Source organism: Ammospiza nelsoni, chromosome 16 (assembly GCF_027579445.1).
Source record: "Ammospiza nelsoni isolate bAmmNel1 chromosome 16, bAmmNel1.pri, whole genome shotgun sequence".
Taxonomy (NCBI): domain Eukaryota; kingdom Metazoa; phylum Chordata; class Aves; order Passeriformes; family Passerellidae; genus Ammospiza; species Ammospiza nelsoni.
Window position 1 is genome coordinate 12,908,889 of NC_080648.1, and position 14,212 is coordinate 12,923,100.

Sequence of the window (14,212 nt, forward strand, 5' to 3'; positions counted from 1 at the left end):
GCTGCAAACAGCACACGAAGCCCTGCTGGAGTTGCTTACAAGGCTTTGTTATTCAAAAGTTTATTTGAGATTATTAGCTTGTGAGATCATTTGTAAAGGAACAATCAGATATAGTCAGGAAAATCAGCCCCTCTGCCTATGGTTACCCACTGCTGAGGCTGTAGGCGAATCTCTGTACAAACCTGAGCACTCCACAATAAAAACCCATTTACTCCTGGAATCTAACAGGACTCCAGCCTACAGCAATCAGTTAAGAAGCTGGTGGGGGTTATTTGGCTGCTTTTAATATTTGTTCAGTCTAAGGAAGCTTAAGTTCTACAGCAGGGGTGAGCTGCACTGCTGCCTGGGTGTTGTTGGAGGTTGAGTCAAAGAGAATGGGATTTATAGATCTGAGGTGGTTGAAATAATTTTCCAGCCTGCTCTAACCACCTTCTGAGGGGACTCTGATGGTGGTGGCAGCTGTGCAGCCATGCCAACTGTTAACTGCCTTGGAAAAGCAATGTAAGAGCAGAAAAAGAAAAAATTAATCAGGAGCTGAAGGAGCAGGGATGCTGAAGGCAGCTGCTGGCATCCTCTTCTACGCTTCTGTGGGGGAACAAGAGGAGGTACTCAGTAAAACAGCTCAAGGACTTCCCAAATCCCCTCTGCAGCAGTCCCCAGGACTCTGGGGGCTCTAGGACACTCACCTTTGCTTGGGGTCAGCTTAAGCATGTCCACCCCAGAGAAGATCATCTCTTCTGGGTCTGGGGTGCCAGCAGCACCACTGGGAGCAGCAGTGCCTGCAAAGGGAGGGCAGGATGTGGGTGCTGGACCCTGGGGCTGCCCCATCACCCACCCCCATCCCTCTGAGGGCAGCAGGGCACCCAGTGCTGAGTGGGGGGCAAGGGGGGCTCATGGAAAGCCCTGACTGCACATCTCTGCTCCAGTTACCCACGGGGGGCTGTGGGTTTTGGGGTCCCTTAAAGCCTCGACATACTGGCGCAGGATGGGTGAGGGGTGCTCCCTGAAGCCTGGATGCCCACCTCTCCTAGCTCTACTCCCAAGCAGTCCAGGCACTCCTTCCTCTGTATCCCCTCCCTGGCCACCTACCAGGGCAGTCCAGCTTTCCCCGAGTGGCAGTGCCCTCAATCTTGGTGCCATTTTTGTAGCAGCACCAGCAGTAGCCAGCGGAGGGGAGGCACTGCTTGGGCAGGTAGTCGCCGTTCTCATCGCACTGGGGGCGGAAGTGGCCCAGCAGATCACTCCCAAAAGCTGCCTCTGCTTGGCACTTAGTTAGCACTAGGGCAATAGAAACACAGGGGACACTCCATCAGTCCCCAGGGCCTTCCCCTCAGCAGGAGATTCTGTCTACAAACAATTAAAGGTGAACAAGCCCTGCTCAGGGACCTTTCTGAGGTTCTCGGTCTGACCAGGGATGGAGGATTTGGGGTGGGGCTCCAGCCTTTTGTTCACCCTATAGGCAGAGATGTTCTGTGATGTTCCAACAGCCCCAAAACAGGGTTCCCCACAGAACAAATAGGTCCATGTGAGATATCCCATGCCAGCATCTCCCTGCCTGTGCCCAGCTCTGCAGCCCCATCCCCAATACCTTTCTCTGCTGGGATTGTCTTGCGGTCCTCAGCCTGGGGGTTGTTGGCCATCAGGAACAGCAGCCACTTGTGCATCCAGGACTCGAAGGACTGCAATGAGAGGGTCCAGCACATTAATGGGCATGGGGGAAGTTCACCCCAGGGCAGCCATGTCCTGAGCTCTGGCTTGACAGGGAAGGTGGCGAACACCATTCCCTCCTCTGGGTGGGAGCAGCCCAAGCCTGGCTAAAGCCAGACTTTGTTTATCCTGATAAATGTCCCTTCCCAAAGCACTCCTGGACAGGAGGCAGGTGGGACAGGATGACAGTGACAAGCACTGACCTTCCAGTCCATATGATTCATGGTGCTTCTCAGGTGCTTCAAGTTGTCCATCAGGTTGTCCTTCAGCTCTGGGAACTTCCTGCTGGGGTCTCCTTGCTGTAGAGCAACCACCACAGTGAGGGCAAAGAAAAATGAGGTGGGAGGGTGGGGGTTGGAGTTCTGCAGGATCAGCCAGACATGCTGCAGGAGATCAGAGCTCCCACCAGCTCTGAGCACCTGAGAGACCTCAGACCAGGGCAGGGAGCAGGGGACCTTACCAGCAGCAGGTGCTTCACAATGTCCTCGGTTTTGTTGCTAGCAGGAGCCTTGAACTTAAGAGAAAAGGCAAAGGGGCAGTGTGAGCACGGCAGCAAGGCCTGAGGGCAGCAGGAGTGCCAAGCAGTGGTGGACTTCTCTTACCGAGAGGTCTTCAAAGGATGCGGGATGCAGGACATTCATCACCAGAGGTGTGTTTGCCTTGGCCATCTTCATCTTATTCACTGGCATGGCATCTGCCGAGGAAGGAGAACTGTGAGGGGACCCAACCGGGCCGGGTGATCCAGAAGGGTCCCGGAGGGTTTCATCCCTTCTCCCCCTCCACCTCCCTGCCCATGGGGCTACTGACTGCCAGGCAGCTTCCTCTGCAGAGCCTCCAGCTGCAGGTTCTGGGAGGTCTTGGTCAGCTTGCTGATCTGCCCGCTCTGCTGGTACACGTAGTAGACGGTGACAGCCTGGCCGGCGATGAGCAGCGCCACCAGGATGGAGAGCGTGGAGAAGGCGGCTTTGCGCCCCAGCGCAGCCCTGCGGGACACGCACAGGGAGCTCAGCCGCCCAGCGGCAGCGGCAGGTGACATCCTGCTGTCCCCCCCTCCCGGGGGTTTGCAGCCAGACAAATGCAAATTCCCCCATCGCAGAGAGCAGAAGTGAAACCTCAGCACCCCTCCACACCGGGAAGCGAAACCCACAGTGGGGGCGGGGGAAGGGGGGACACGGGAGGGGGACCGAAGGGCGCTGCCAGGGGATTTTGGGGAACGGCATCACTCTGGGCACCGCCTTCTGCGGGATGATGAAGCCGCTTGGAAGGAATCTCGCTGGTCCATGGGGCAGGGGACACGACTCATGGGATGCTGTTCAAAATGTTGTGCCCGATCCTGCCCCGCTGGCTGAATGTGGCGCTGTCGAGGCGCAGCGGTGCCCGGAGGTCCCCCCCTGTCCCCGCGGCCCGGGGACGGAGCGGACCCTGCCCGGCCCAGGGACAAGTCCCGAGCGGGACGCGCTGCGCGGGCGTCTGCCTGGTGACTGGTGACGTCACAAATCTAGGGCTTCTGATTGGCTGCAAGTTTTGGGTGGGGTGTCCCCCCCTGCGGGGGTTGGGACATGGGGAAGAGTTGGGACATGGGGGAGTCAGCCCCATAAAGCCATTCGGGTCCAGGGTCCGCTCCTGCCCCATGGCCACGCCTTCATCCTGCCCGTCCCACAGCCTCTTCCCACAGAGCTGCTTCCCCCAGAGCTTCAGGCCATGGCTCCACGCCCCACCCTGTGAGCCTGGCCCCCCCACCGCCACGCCCTGTCCCCTTGGCCCAGCGGTGCAGTGACCCCTTTCATCCCGCTGCAACCCCGTGCCGTCCCATTCCACAGCCACCCAAATCCCCCATCCCACAGCCGCCCCATGTTCTCCTCCCACTGCCGCCCCATGCCTCCCATCCCACAGCCACCCAATTCTCCCCATCCCACAGCCCCCCGTGCCCCTGCCTTGCCTCACAGACCCTCCCATGGCCCTCTTAGCTCCACAGTGCCCCATTCCCACAGCCTACACCCCATCCCCTGCCCCACAGTCACTCTGTGTCCCCTTGACCCGACTGTATCCCCTTCCATCCCACAACCACACAATACCCCCCTGTTCCACGTCCTCGCTGTGCCCACTTTGCCCTCCCCGTGTGCCCCATCCCCGTGTCCCAGCAGTGGCACCTCTGGGTGTCCCCAACGCTGAGCACACCGCTGGCGCGGTCAGAGATGAGGTCCCTCTGCTCCTCAGCCATGGCTCCGTTGGGGTCCCCGAAGAGAATGAGCACCCCGAGAGAGGCTTCTGGAAATACCCTCGGGTCCCCACCCCGCCCTGACACCCGGGGGGGGAAGCCAAAAAAAATGTCCTATTGGCTGCTGGCACTTGCATCACTCGTTGTCAGGCAGAGCTCTGCTGCAGAGGTCTCCAGTTCAGAGATGATGCTGGACACAGCCCTGAGCTCCACGGCCGCTCTGTGGGGCTTCACTGCCCACCCCACGCCACCAGCAGGTCACCGTGCCCCGCTGGTGACACCGGTGCCAGGGGCCCAGAGGCTCTGGTACCCCCAGGGGGGCAGGAGGTGAGAAAAGGGGGGGTGGCAGTGGGGAGGGTGAGAGGAAAGGTGTGAGGAAGGAAGTGAGGTGCAGAGCTGGGACAGGGGGGTGGGACACCATGGGGAGGACCCCCCGCACCAAAAGCTGAGCAGGAGCCTCCGTGGGGGCACAGTGCCAGGGTGCACCCCTCCTTCCTGGCCCCCTCCCCTGCTGCTGGGGAAAAACTGCACTTGGGCTCAAGCCCCTCCTTGAGGGTCACTCTGGACCCTCCCTGTGTGGGGGCTCTTGGACAGCGCTTCTCAGGCTGAGGGGATGGTGACTAAAGGATCAACGGCTTTCAAGCCCTCCTTCCTTCTAGCATTACCCTCTTTGCTTTGCCTGCAGCAGCTTCCAGGGCTGAACTCCCACAGCCAAGAGAGAAGAAACAGCCCCTCAATGTGAGCGATGCAAAAGCACCAGTGGGAGTGGGGCAATGAGGGTCTCCAGCCCCCCACAGCCCCACAAGGGCCACATGGGCAGGAGCAGCCACTCCATAATGCTGTTTTTGAGGTGTTACACAATGTCCCAGAGCACCCAAGGGTAACAGACCCCCATGTCCATGCTGGGCTGAGGTCACACTGAGCCCAGCACCAAGCTGGCTCCAGCATCAGGGCTCAGCACAACCATGGCCAGAGCTCAGCCAAAAGTGAAACTGCAAATGTGGAGGTGAAAGTCCTGCCACACCCTACCTAAACAGGCACCACGGGTTACCTGGCAAATCTCCTGGGGCGAGCAGGGACATGTTCAGAGACTCCATTTCTTTTCCCGATTCACTGCTGAGCCTCCCAGCTGGCAGGAGCGCAAGCAAAGGGATCATTTCAAAGCACTTAGAGGGGTAGGGTGGGGTCTCCTGGCAGATGCTGTTCCTGGAGGAAACGTGGTGAGACTATGCTCCTGCTTTCCAGGTGGGAAATTGCAGCCCCGCACAGGGAAAGGGTTTTGGTGCCTGGAGCCTGGTCCTGACCGTGCAACCCAGCTGAGAAAGGCCTGGGCACCCAGGGATTCACACAGCACTGCCCCAGGGTGTCCATCAGCCTCACCCCAGGCCTGTAGCAAAGCTGTGTTTAGAAACCATCAGAGGGGTTTGAAAAGAAAATAAAATGGGAGAGGATATCTAGAGAAAATGGAAGAAAGAGAAGTTAAAAAAAAAAAAAAAAAGGAAGAAAAAAAAAGGGGTGGGGGGGAAGAAAGAACACAAAAGCCTTCCATACATTTTTTGTCTCTGCCATCATGGGCACTGGGACTTTTGGGGGACACACTGGTTTTCCTCACAGCCCCAGCCCACACTCAGCTCCTCATTTTTGGGCCACAATCCCTGCCTGGAGGCCACGCTCCTGGTGCGTTCAGTGACCAGCCTCAGCCATAAGGGGAACCAGAGAAAGTCAGAACAGGAACTTCACCAACAAAACCCCAGCAATTCCATGGAGCTGGGCCGGCTGTGCAAACCACAAACGTGGGTGACAACCTGGGGGTGAGCAACATCCCCTCCCAGGCAGGCTGAGCCCCTTGAGCCCCAGCCTGGAGGAGGAATGCCAGCCCCAAGTCAGCCCCTGCTCCACACACAGACATTTCCAGTCAGCTCTTCAATGCCTCACACACAACTTTCTGCCCAGGGCTGTGATAGCCACAGGGTGGTGGGTTCTCAGTCTGTGAACTGATTTTCCAGGGAAGACAAAGACTTTCAGAGAGCAGCTTCCATCCTGTCTGACCCTCCTCACTCTCCCATTGCCTGAGGCTGGCAATGAATTGTCACCACCCTCTTACCCCAAGGCTTTGTGTTTGGTGCTGCCCATCAAAAATTTCACAAGTCTTTTTTGAGGACAAAAAAGCCATCTGGAGCAAGGAGTGATTTCAGGACTCTGATGAGGACCAGGCCAGCAGAGTAATTATTTCAGGCAGTGAGGGGGAATAACCCAGTGGGCATTCACAGGAAGCCATTCACCACCAGCTGGGCCTCATCTCACAGCTCTCAGCCCCAGACCCTGCACAAAGGTTTGGGGAACACACCCACATTTCCCACCAATCCTGAGGTGACACCCTCAGCAGCACAGGACCAGCCCTGGGCAAACCTGAGGGGAAAGGCTGAGCCACAGGGCTAACCAGTGACCACTGACGGTGTCTGGGGAGGGAGCACAGCCCCTGAACAGCCCCATGCCCTCCACAGGACGAGCATCCCTGCCAGGGCGACACAGGGTGGGCAGGCAATCACTCAAGACAAGCCAGTTGGTTGAGACCAGGGAGTGTCCAGAGCCAGGAGATCCATCCATGCCACTCTGACAGGAGGGCCTTTCCCTACAGAAAGCCCCAGGACATGAGCCAGGAAGCTGCTCTTTGCTGGGGCTTTGGTTTCTCTTCCTCATTCATCATTTCCTCTTTGGGGTTATGCATCAACACAGGAAACTGCTTCAAAGACGTCAGGTCAGCTAAGAAGTCAAAGCAATTTTAACCTTTAATTGTGCAGTGAGCCCAGGCACCAGCTTGCCCATGGCACAGCACTGCCAGGGCAGCATGGCACAGCACTGCCATGGCACAGGCTGGATGCACAGCAACTCAGTTCAGCCAGCCCTGTGTGCACCTGCACGGATCCAGCTTCCAAGGACTAAGGGTTAATAGAGCAAATCCACCTTCCCGTGGAGCAGACACCTTCCCCTTTCTACATGTGGTAGAGGCTGAACCAGCCTGGACCAGGGCGGGCAGCAGAGGGAGTCAGTGGAAACACGTCCCCCTGCACTGACAGATGAGCAGAGCCTGCTGAATTTTTGCTGCAGCAAAGGTCCTGTGTTGGATTTCTGATATAGAGCTCTCCCCAGATGTGCCCCATCAAACAGCCATGGTGATGTCCCCTGGGACAGAGTAACTCACATGGAACACACAAATCACTAGACTGGAAGAGACTTCTAAGATCACTGAGTACAACCCAGCCATAACACCTCAACTTAACCATGACAGAGTGCCACATCCAATCTTGTACTAACTGTGGCGTTTCATCGTGTAAAAACCATTACTAACAAAATAACCCAACACCAACCAACCAGCAAAATTGCAACAAACATACTAAAAACCCCACATGCCCTCAGACGTGCCACATCTGTGTGGCCAACAAGAACAGCAACAGCTTTCACAGCATGCAAAGCCTATCAAAAAACAGAGTTGGAGCTGTTGGTAACAGTGCCCCATTCCCTGCTCCCTCCTCTCTCCTGCCCTTTCCTCCTTCAGCTCCATGTTGGCTGAGCTGCTTCTGGTTTCATATTTTTGACACCTTCTCCTTGTGGAGTTCAACCACCACTTTAAGGACAGGAAAAGTGATCTGAATGGCAAATGGTGCATGTTTAAGGCAGTAAGGGAAGTTTGTTCTAATATTTTCCATGGCCACATATAAAATAACAAATAAATCACTATGGCTGTGCCAAGGGAAATGCTGGCTTAGGAACAGATATCCAGGCAGAGAAAGGACTTTTTCCAGAGAAAGGGGAAGTGATGCATTAAGCAACATTTTGCAGAAAATCCAGCAGCAGTTGCTCGTTCCCAGTCCAGCTTTCTTTTCCAGGAGATGCAAGAGGTTATGACTCATTTCAAAAGCAGCTTTTACTATATGAAGCCCAAGACCCCTATGGCTTTGGAGCAGCCAGCCTGGTTCCCCCTCCAAGCCAGAGGCCTCACTCCACAGCACAAGCCATCTGTGGATGGAATTACCTGAAGCCCCTTGGCTTCTGAGCACACCCCAGTAAGGAAACACAGAGCCAAACCGAGGTTTAAGAGAGCTTTAATAACAGAAGGTGCTGCGCTGGTTACAGACGACGTCCACGGCGACCGCCCTTCCTGCGAGTGCTGTCGGAGGGGATGGGGGTGACATCCTCTGCAGGGAGAGAATCCAGAGCACAGTTACCTTCCAGAGGCACCCCAGACACCACCTGGGCACAGCCATCACCCAACACCTGGACACCACAGGAGCTGCACATGTGCAGAAGGAACTCTCTGCGAAGGGATCTAGGAACTTGCCACAGGCTGGGTACCGAGGGCTTTGACGCTGTGCAAGCAAAAAGTCCCATCTCCCATCCCACTTAAACCACGCAGCCACAGCAGTTCAAAAGAAACACAGGACGTTTGAAGAATTTTCAGCATAACCACCACCACTGCATCTTGTGACTTCCCCACAAAGTTCAGGAGTCTCCCTACAACAGCTGGAGAACTCCATTATTACTGAGTCACCGAGACCAACAAGGTATTTTTAGGTGCCAGAACAGCCATGTGACATCAGAGGAGGAGCAGCAACCTGCTCCGAGCTGGGGTTTGCACTGCACACAGAAACCTGGGTTCTGAGTGCTGCTCTCACCACCTACTGGTCAATTTAAGGATCTGTTTACATGAAATTCTTTCACTGACGCCATCTAAGTGACCACGAAGAAAGACCCGAAGTTAAGATCAAGCAGAGCCATCATTTCACTAGATATTCCCTTTTTTCCTCACCAATGCGGCCAATCTTCATTCCAGAGCGGGCCAGAGCTCTCAGGGCTGACTGAGCACCGGGTCCAGGAGTCTTGGTCCTGGAGGAGAGTCAGAACCAACAACCCCTTTAATGACCCAGAAGCTGAACACAGTTTACAAACAGCCAGGAATATGAAAGCCACACTTTCCCCATACCAAACCACTCTCCTGGTGTTCCCCACCCATTCACCACCAGCCCCCACAGCCATATCCCCATCGGTGCCCCAGCCCTGCTGCTGTACCTGTTGCCCCCAGTTGCACGCAGCTTGATGTGCAGGGCAGTGATGCCCAGCTCCTTGCACCTCTGGGCAACGTCCTGGGCTGCCAGCATGGCTGCGTAGGGAGAGGACTCATCTCTGTCTGCCTTCACCTTCATCCCACCGGTCACACGGCAGATGGTTTCCCTACAGAAGGAAAAGGTGATGCTCAAAACAAAGCCATTCCTTGCTCCTCCCCCAAATCAGAACCTATTATTTCCAATGTTACCAGATCAATAAGCCACACAGTACCCTGAACACCACCTTGATCAGATGAGCTCACCAAGCCACCCAGTTCATGTATATGCACCGTGCATGAAGCTCAGCAGAAACTCAAGGATTTGGTGGAACCTCTTGCCAAACCCATTTTCTGCTTTCACACCCGAAGTAGCTGGGCACTGCAGGGAGGTGATGCCTGTCCCATACTCACTTGCCAGACAGATCAGTCACATGGACGAAGGTGTCATTGAAAGAGGCAAAGATGTGGCAGACGCCAAACACATTCTCTCCTTCAGCAACCTGGGGTCCCAAGCTGATGACCTGCTCTTCCTTCTTCTCCTTGCCCTTGCGAGGTGCCATTTCTGAGCAACAACAAAAGACATGTATGAGTGTCAGCAGTTTCTCAGCATTGTTCAAGAATTTTATGAAATTCCTGCTATTTCAACCTTTTACCAAGCAAGAAAAAATGAGTTACCACTGGCAAAACACAGGTACATTTCTTATAAACCCCTTAATTCCCAGCTTTGCTGTATCCTGGCACGCAGGTCATCATGTACAGCTGTTAAGTGGAATCTCTCCTGCTGCACTTCATGGCAGCTGATGTCCCCAAGTCCCAACACAGCAGTGCACAAGGGAGCTCATTTCCTTGATAACCAGCAATGCTGAGCATTTCCCTTTGTTTAAGTGGGTTTATGGGAAGAAAACACCAAAACAAACAATTACACAGACCCGGTATTGTCAGTAAGCCCTGAGTCTGCAGACCTTTAAAGTACCAGCTTGGGTTTTTCCATATTATTGGTCTCCCAACCACATCATTAGGACTAGCCCAGCCAAGTCTCCTGCTCCCGAAGCCCACCCTCAGAGTTGGCAGACAGCAGGAGCAGCACTCGGCTGTGCTCGGTTTGATGGCCGCGGATCTTGTGCATCCGCTCCCAAGCGCAGAAAAACGGTTCCCTATTGCCCTCTCCTGCCAAACTCCTGCTACAGCCGGCGCTCTGCACAAGGGACATGTCCGGCCGCTGCACCGAGGTACCCAACCCAAACACAACCCAGATCACCCTCGGCCGTGCCCTCTCCACCAACTGCCCTGAGCACTATAACATCGATTTACAGCAATATCTGCGCGGCCACTTCCATAGCACCACATCCCCTCCTCGACCCATCCATGGCGCACGGGCTCCACGGACAGCGCTCTCCCCAGCCCAGCGAGGCCCGCAAGGAGCACCGAGCACGCAGCACACGCTGTATCGCCGGTATCGAGCTGCGAGCCACGAACGCGCCGCGTTTCACCGCGGCCCCCACCGCTTAGGATCCGGGGGAGGGCCGGCCCGGGGCCCTGCAGCCCCAGCCGGGCGCTCCGCTACTCCAGCCCGCGGCTCTCCCGCGGCCCATGGCCCCGCTCCACCGGGCGCGCCTGCCCCGCGCCCAGCGCGCTGCCCCGCGCAGCCCCGGTCCCGCGAGGACGGGCGGCGGGCGCGGAGGCGGCGGCGAGGCGCGGGCGGGCGGATGGCGGCGGATGCGGCGCGGCCCGGACTCACCTGCCCGTCTGCTCCGGCGGCTGCCGCGGAAAGGAAGCGGCGGGGTCAGGGGGCGTGGGTCACCGCCTCACCCGGAAGGGATGGCGGGAGGCGGCGTGTCCGTTGCCGCAGGCGCAGGGCTGTGTCCCCATCCCAATCCCGATGTCTCCGGGTCGGGCCAAACCGTGACCGTCCCTCCCGAGGCCGGGCCGGGCCGAGCTGATCTCTGCGGTATAGCGCGGCCGCCTCTGCCCCGCACACAATCAATTCTCCCGCCGGCCCGACCTCCCCAAGATGGCGGCGTCCCGCCCGGCTCCCTCCCCAAGATGGCGGCAGGTCCGGGGGTGTTTGCGCTCCAGACGGAGTCGGCCCGGGAGAGCTTTGGAAACGAACCGGTTTAAAAAACAACCGGAGGGAAATGTGTGTAACTCCAGCAAGCATTCTGCTTCCCCCCGGCCACGCCGCTGCAGCCGGCTGTGCCCCGGCTCGGCTACAGCCGGGTTGGGGCGCAGGCCTTTCTCCCTCGCTCCCTGTCGGGGCTGAGCATGGTGAGGGGTCCTGGGGGTCTGCAGGCAGCTGCTTGTCCCCGCCGGAGCCCTGACTGCGAGGAGCTGGTGGGGAATTCACCCACAGGGGGATGTGTGTGGTGGTTTAATATGTGTGAGTGGCGTATTTTGTCAAGGAGCTGATGGGAGAGGTTTCAGTCGCGGTGATTCTCTCAGGAGCTCTGGCAGCGGATGGGAGAAGCAGAGACTGCAGCTGTGAACCATGAGTGATGGTGCAGGAATACCCTTGAGCTGTGATGGAGGGAATTTGTTCAACTTCAAAAAGAATGTCAGTTTGTAAAATTTTACATAAAGGTAGTCCAACAAGGCAATATTTTCTGTTTCCAAGTGATTTAATAAGTGCTCAGGAGGGTAAGGATGGGGAACACCAAAAACCTTCAGAACAGAGGCACAACAAAATTGAATTTATAGAGCTGATGAAATGCTTCCTGGGCATCATCCTGCCCTGCTTCCAGCTGCTCCACCTGGTGCTGGGCTGCCTCTGGAAAACACAGAGCTCTGAGCCACATGGGCTGGGGTGTGAGTGACAGAGCAGAAGCACCCATGGTCCCTCCATGGGAATGCCTGACAGAGCTTCAGATCTGCATCCAGAACTGTGCTCAGAGTGGGCTGGTGGAGGAGAAGCAGCTGGACAAGGGAGGCTCCTTATAACAGCACTGCTAGCGAGGCTGCGCAGTCCAAAGGCCTGGAAACATCTGCAGGGAGGGTCCAGCACCTCTGCATCACTGAGAGCATTTGGTGCTGGCCCATCAGAAATGTCTGCCTCCCTTCTCATGCCCATCTCCTCTGCAGCTGTGGGGTGCTATGTGTTTTTAGGGTAGCATCCACTTGCCCATATTGCTCATCCAGATTTCCCATACCTTTTCCTTCCTCTGGCCAAGCATTCCAGGATGCAAACCTCTGGGCTGCCAGCAGGAAAAAGAGATTTGATTCTGAAGGCTCCTTGTCCGGCTGCACCGCCCCCACTCTTGCTGGGACTTTTCCCTGGGAAAGCTCTCTGTGCTCAGGGATGCCACTGTAACCCCGGTCTTGACCCTGTGAACACCTTCACTTGCTCCTGTGCTCGATACACTTTTGCCACTGCATCAGGGTTCTTCCTGTTTGGATATTGAAGGAGAGGCTTTTAAAATACACATTAGCAGAGCTGCTGTAATTCTAGCCAGGAGCTCTGGTGGCAGCGGCCTGATTTGGAGGAAAGGGGAAGGAAAGAGTCAGCAGCAGAGGTCAGCCTGTGTCAGGGCATGTGTGCTGTGGGTGCCCTGTCTGAGGAGGAGCCTGGGGCTGGTGAGGTGTGCACAGGCAGCCAGGCAGGCTGGCTTTGTCCCCACGGAGCCACATGTGCTGCTCTGCCTGTGACAGTCCTCCAAGAGGACTGTACGAGACTATGGATATTCCCCCTGGAACAGATGCAAGCCAGAGGCAAAGAGACAAGCCTCAGCTTATGGGCAACAGGCTGAAATAACCATATGAGCTGCTAAAAGAATTAACCCACTGGTTCAAAATCCTGTGCTTCCCTCAGCCCCAAAGTTGCTGGGAGACAGACTGCTCCACTGTGCAGGATGGAGTTTTCTCCACTCCCTGGGACACATTCTTCCCTTTCACTTTGCCTTGCACTAGTTCTGGTGTGTCTGCAAGGGAGCTGCCTGCCCTGCAAAATGTTCCTGGGGCTGGAACGCCAGCTCCAGCCAGGCCGTCCTGCTGCTGAGGACAGCGCTGAGAGCATTCCCTGGCTGGGATGAGAAGGGAGGGGCTTCCAGCAGGGGCTGCAAGGATTGCGTCCTCCAGCCTGGCTGAGAAGGATGCTCAGGCCACTGTGGGGTTAGTGCCAGAGATGATGTGTATTTGCTTTGAGAAATCCCCCAGATTTAGTTCCTTAATGGGTAATTAACATTCCAGCTGCTCCTTGGTAATAGCCTCTCCAGCCCATGGGAAACCCACAGACATGGTGACGCTGCAGGCGGATTTCATAACTCAGCTGGTGACTAAACAAAAAAGGGCAGGCAAAGGGGAATGCTGCTCCTAACATCTTCTCCTGCCGGGCTTTGGCCTTGGGGTAAACTGGTTCAGGCTGAGTGGGGTCAGTGGCAAGTGACTGGCCTGACCTGCAAAGGCCCCAGCTCCAGGCTTCCCACAAGAAAGAACTTTTGGTGCTCAGATATCACTGCTTCCATGGCTGTGAGTCGTTCCCATGAGCCATGGACCAGTGGCCTTACTGGTGGCCTTGAAACAGAGACTGGAACTGGAAGAGGCCAAAATTCCCCCTGCAGCAGGCTGAACCCCAGCTGTCTGCCTAATAGGGAGCAGAGTCTGCAGTTGGGGCTCTCTAACAGACCCCTCAGGATGGCATCTCTCCTCTAACAGCTATGGCAAAGAAACATTCAGGGTCCCAATTGCATCATTCACAGGTGAAAAAAAAATCCCAAACTTTTCCATTTGCTTTTAAGGCCATTTTTAGTTTCAAGAAGGGCAGTTGGTGCATGCACACATATAAAATGATGTGTCAGAAACAGGCGTAGGAAGATTAAAACAAAAATCTCTAACACTGAAGTTAAAGCACTTAAGGAATTGGCAGAGACTTCAAGAGCGAGTTTCTGGTCCTAATGAAGTTGGTGGAAGTGCTGCCATGGACTTCAAGGGGACCATAATGTGGCTGTAACTCAGTAGGGAGCTGGAAGTGTTGATTAATAAATTGGAAACAATGCAGAGGAAAGCTGCTGAACTGCTTTCTGACAGATGTGCTGAAGAAGAGCCTGTAGCTTAAAGCACGCAGGAAAGGAATTGGTTTCCTTTGTGTTTGCAAACAGAAGACAGGCAAGAAAAAAAAGCTACCTGATACTCATGTAAAATGGCAAAGCTGGTATTAATAAATCCCAGTGCGTTTCTGAGCAGTTTTCTGTTTCCAG

At 55.7% G+C, this 14,212-nt stretch overlaps 2 protein-coding genes across 3 annotated transcripts; both read right to left on the reverse strand.

Annotated features, from left to right (window-relative positions):
* Positions 1 to 44: 44 nt before the first annotated feature.
* CD74 (CD74 molecule) lies at positions 45 to 4,003 on the reverse strand. Of its 2 annotated transcripts, XM_059483371.1 has the most exons (9): positions 3,858 to 4,003; positions 2,515 to 2,690; positions 2,310 to 2,401; positions 2,168 to 2,221; positions 1,911 to 2,006; positions 1,589 to 1,679; positions 1,090 to 1,278; positions 687 to 779; positions 45 to 585 (listed from the first exon to the last, which is right to left on the reverse strand). In XM_059483371.1, exons 1-9 carry the CDS (start codon positions 3,926 to 3,928, stop codon positions 578 to 580), a joined length of 870 nt encoding a protein of 289 aa, XP_059339354.1. In that variant the 5' UTR covers positions 3,929 to 4,003; the 3' UTR covers positions 45 to 577. The 2 variants fall into 2 exon arrangements, with proteins under 2 accessions (XP_059339354.1, XP_059339355.1); XM_059483372.1 differs by lacking the exon at positions 1,090 to 1,278.
* Positions 4,004 to 8,012: 4,009 nt separating this feature from the next.
* Positions 8,013 to 10,866, reverse strand: RPS14 (ribosomal protein S14). Its single transcript, XM_059483585.1, has 5 exons — positions 10,765 to 10,866; positions 9,438 to 9,588; positions 8,993 to 9,154; positions 8,733 to 8,809; positions 8,013 to 8,121 (listed from the first exon to the last, which is right to left on the reverse strand). Exons 2-5 carry the CDS (start codon positions 9,584 to 9,586, stop codon positions 8,054 to 8,056), a joined length of 456 nt encoding a protein of 151 aa, XP_059339568.1. The 5' UTR covers positions 9,587 to 9,588; positions 10,765 to 10,866; the 3' UTR covers positions 8,013 to 8,053.
* Between the last annotated feature and the right edge of the window lie 3,346 nt (positions 10,867 to 14,212).

What these genes read in the sequence shown, in the direction of transcription:
- CD74 (XM_059483371.1), bottom strand. Translation starts at nt 3,928, where the DNA reads ATGGCTGAGGAGCAGAGGGACCTCATCTCTGACCGCGCCAGCGGTGTG. An exon ending in AGCGTTGGGGACACCCAGAG is followed by an intron (nt 2,691 to 3,857) that starts GTGCCACTGCTG and finishes CGTGTCCCGCAG; the next exon opens with GGCTGCGCTGGGGCGCAAAG. An exon ending in CATCCTTTGAAGACCTCTCG is followed by an intron (nt 2,222 to 2,309) that starts GTAAGAGAAGTC and finishes TTTTCTCTTAAG; the next exon opens with TTCAAGGCTCCTGCTAGCAA.
- RPS14 (XM_059483585.1), bottom strand. Translation starts at nt 9,586, where the DNA reads ATGGCACCTCGCAAGGGCAAGGAGAAGAAGGAAGAGCAGGTCATCAGC. An exon ending in GTGACTGATCTGTCTGGCAA is followed by an intron (nt 9,155 to 9,437) that starts GTGAGTATGGGA and finishes TTCCTTCTGTAG; the next exon opens with GGAAACCATCTGCCGTGTGA. An exon ending in AATGAAGATTGGCCGCATTG is followed by an intron (nt 8,122 to 8,732) that starts GTGAGGAAAAAA and finishes CTCTCCCTGCAG; the next exon opens with AGGATGTCACCCCCATCCCC.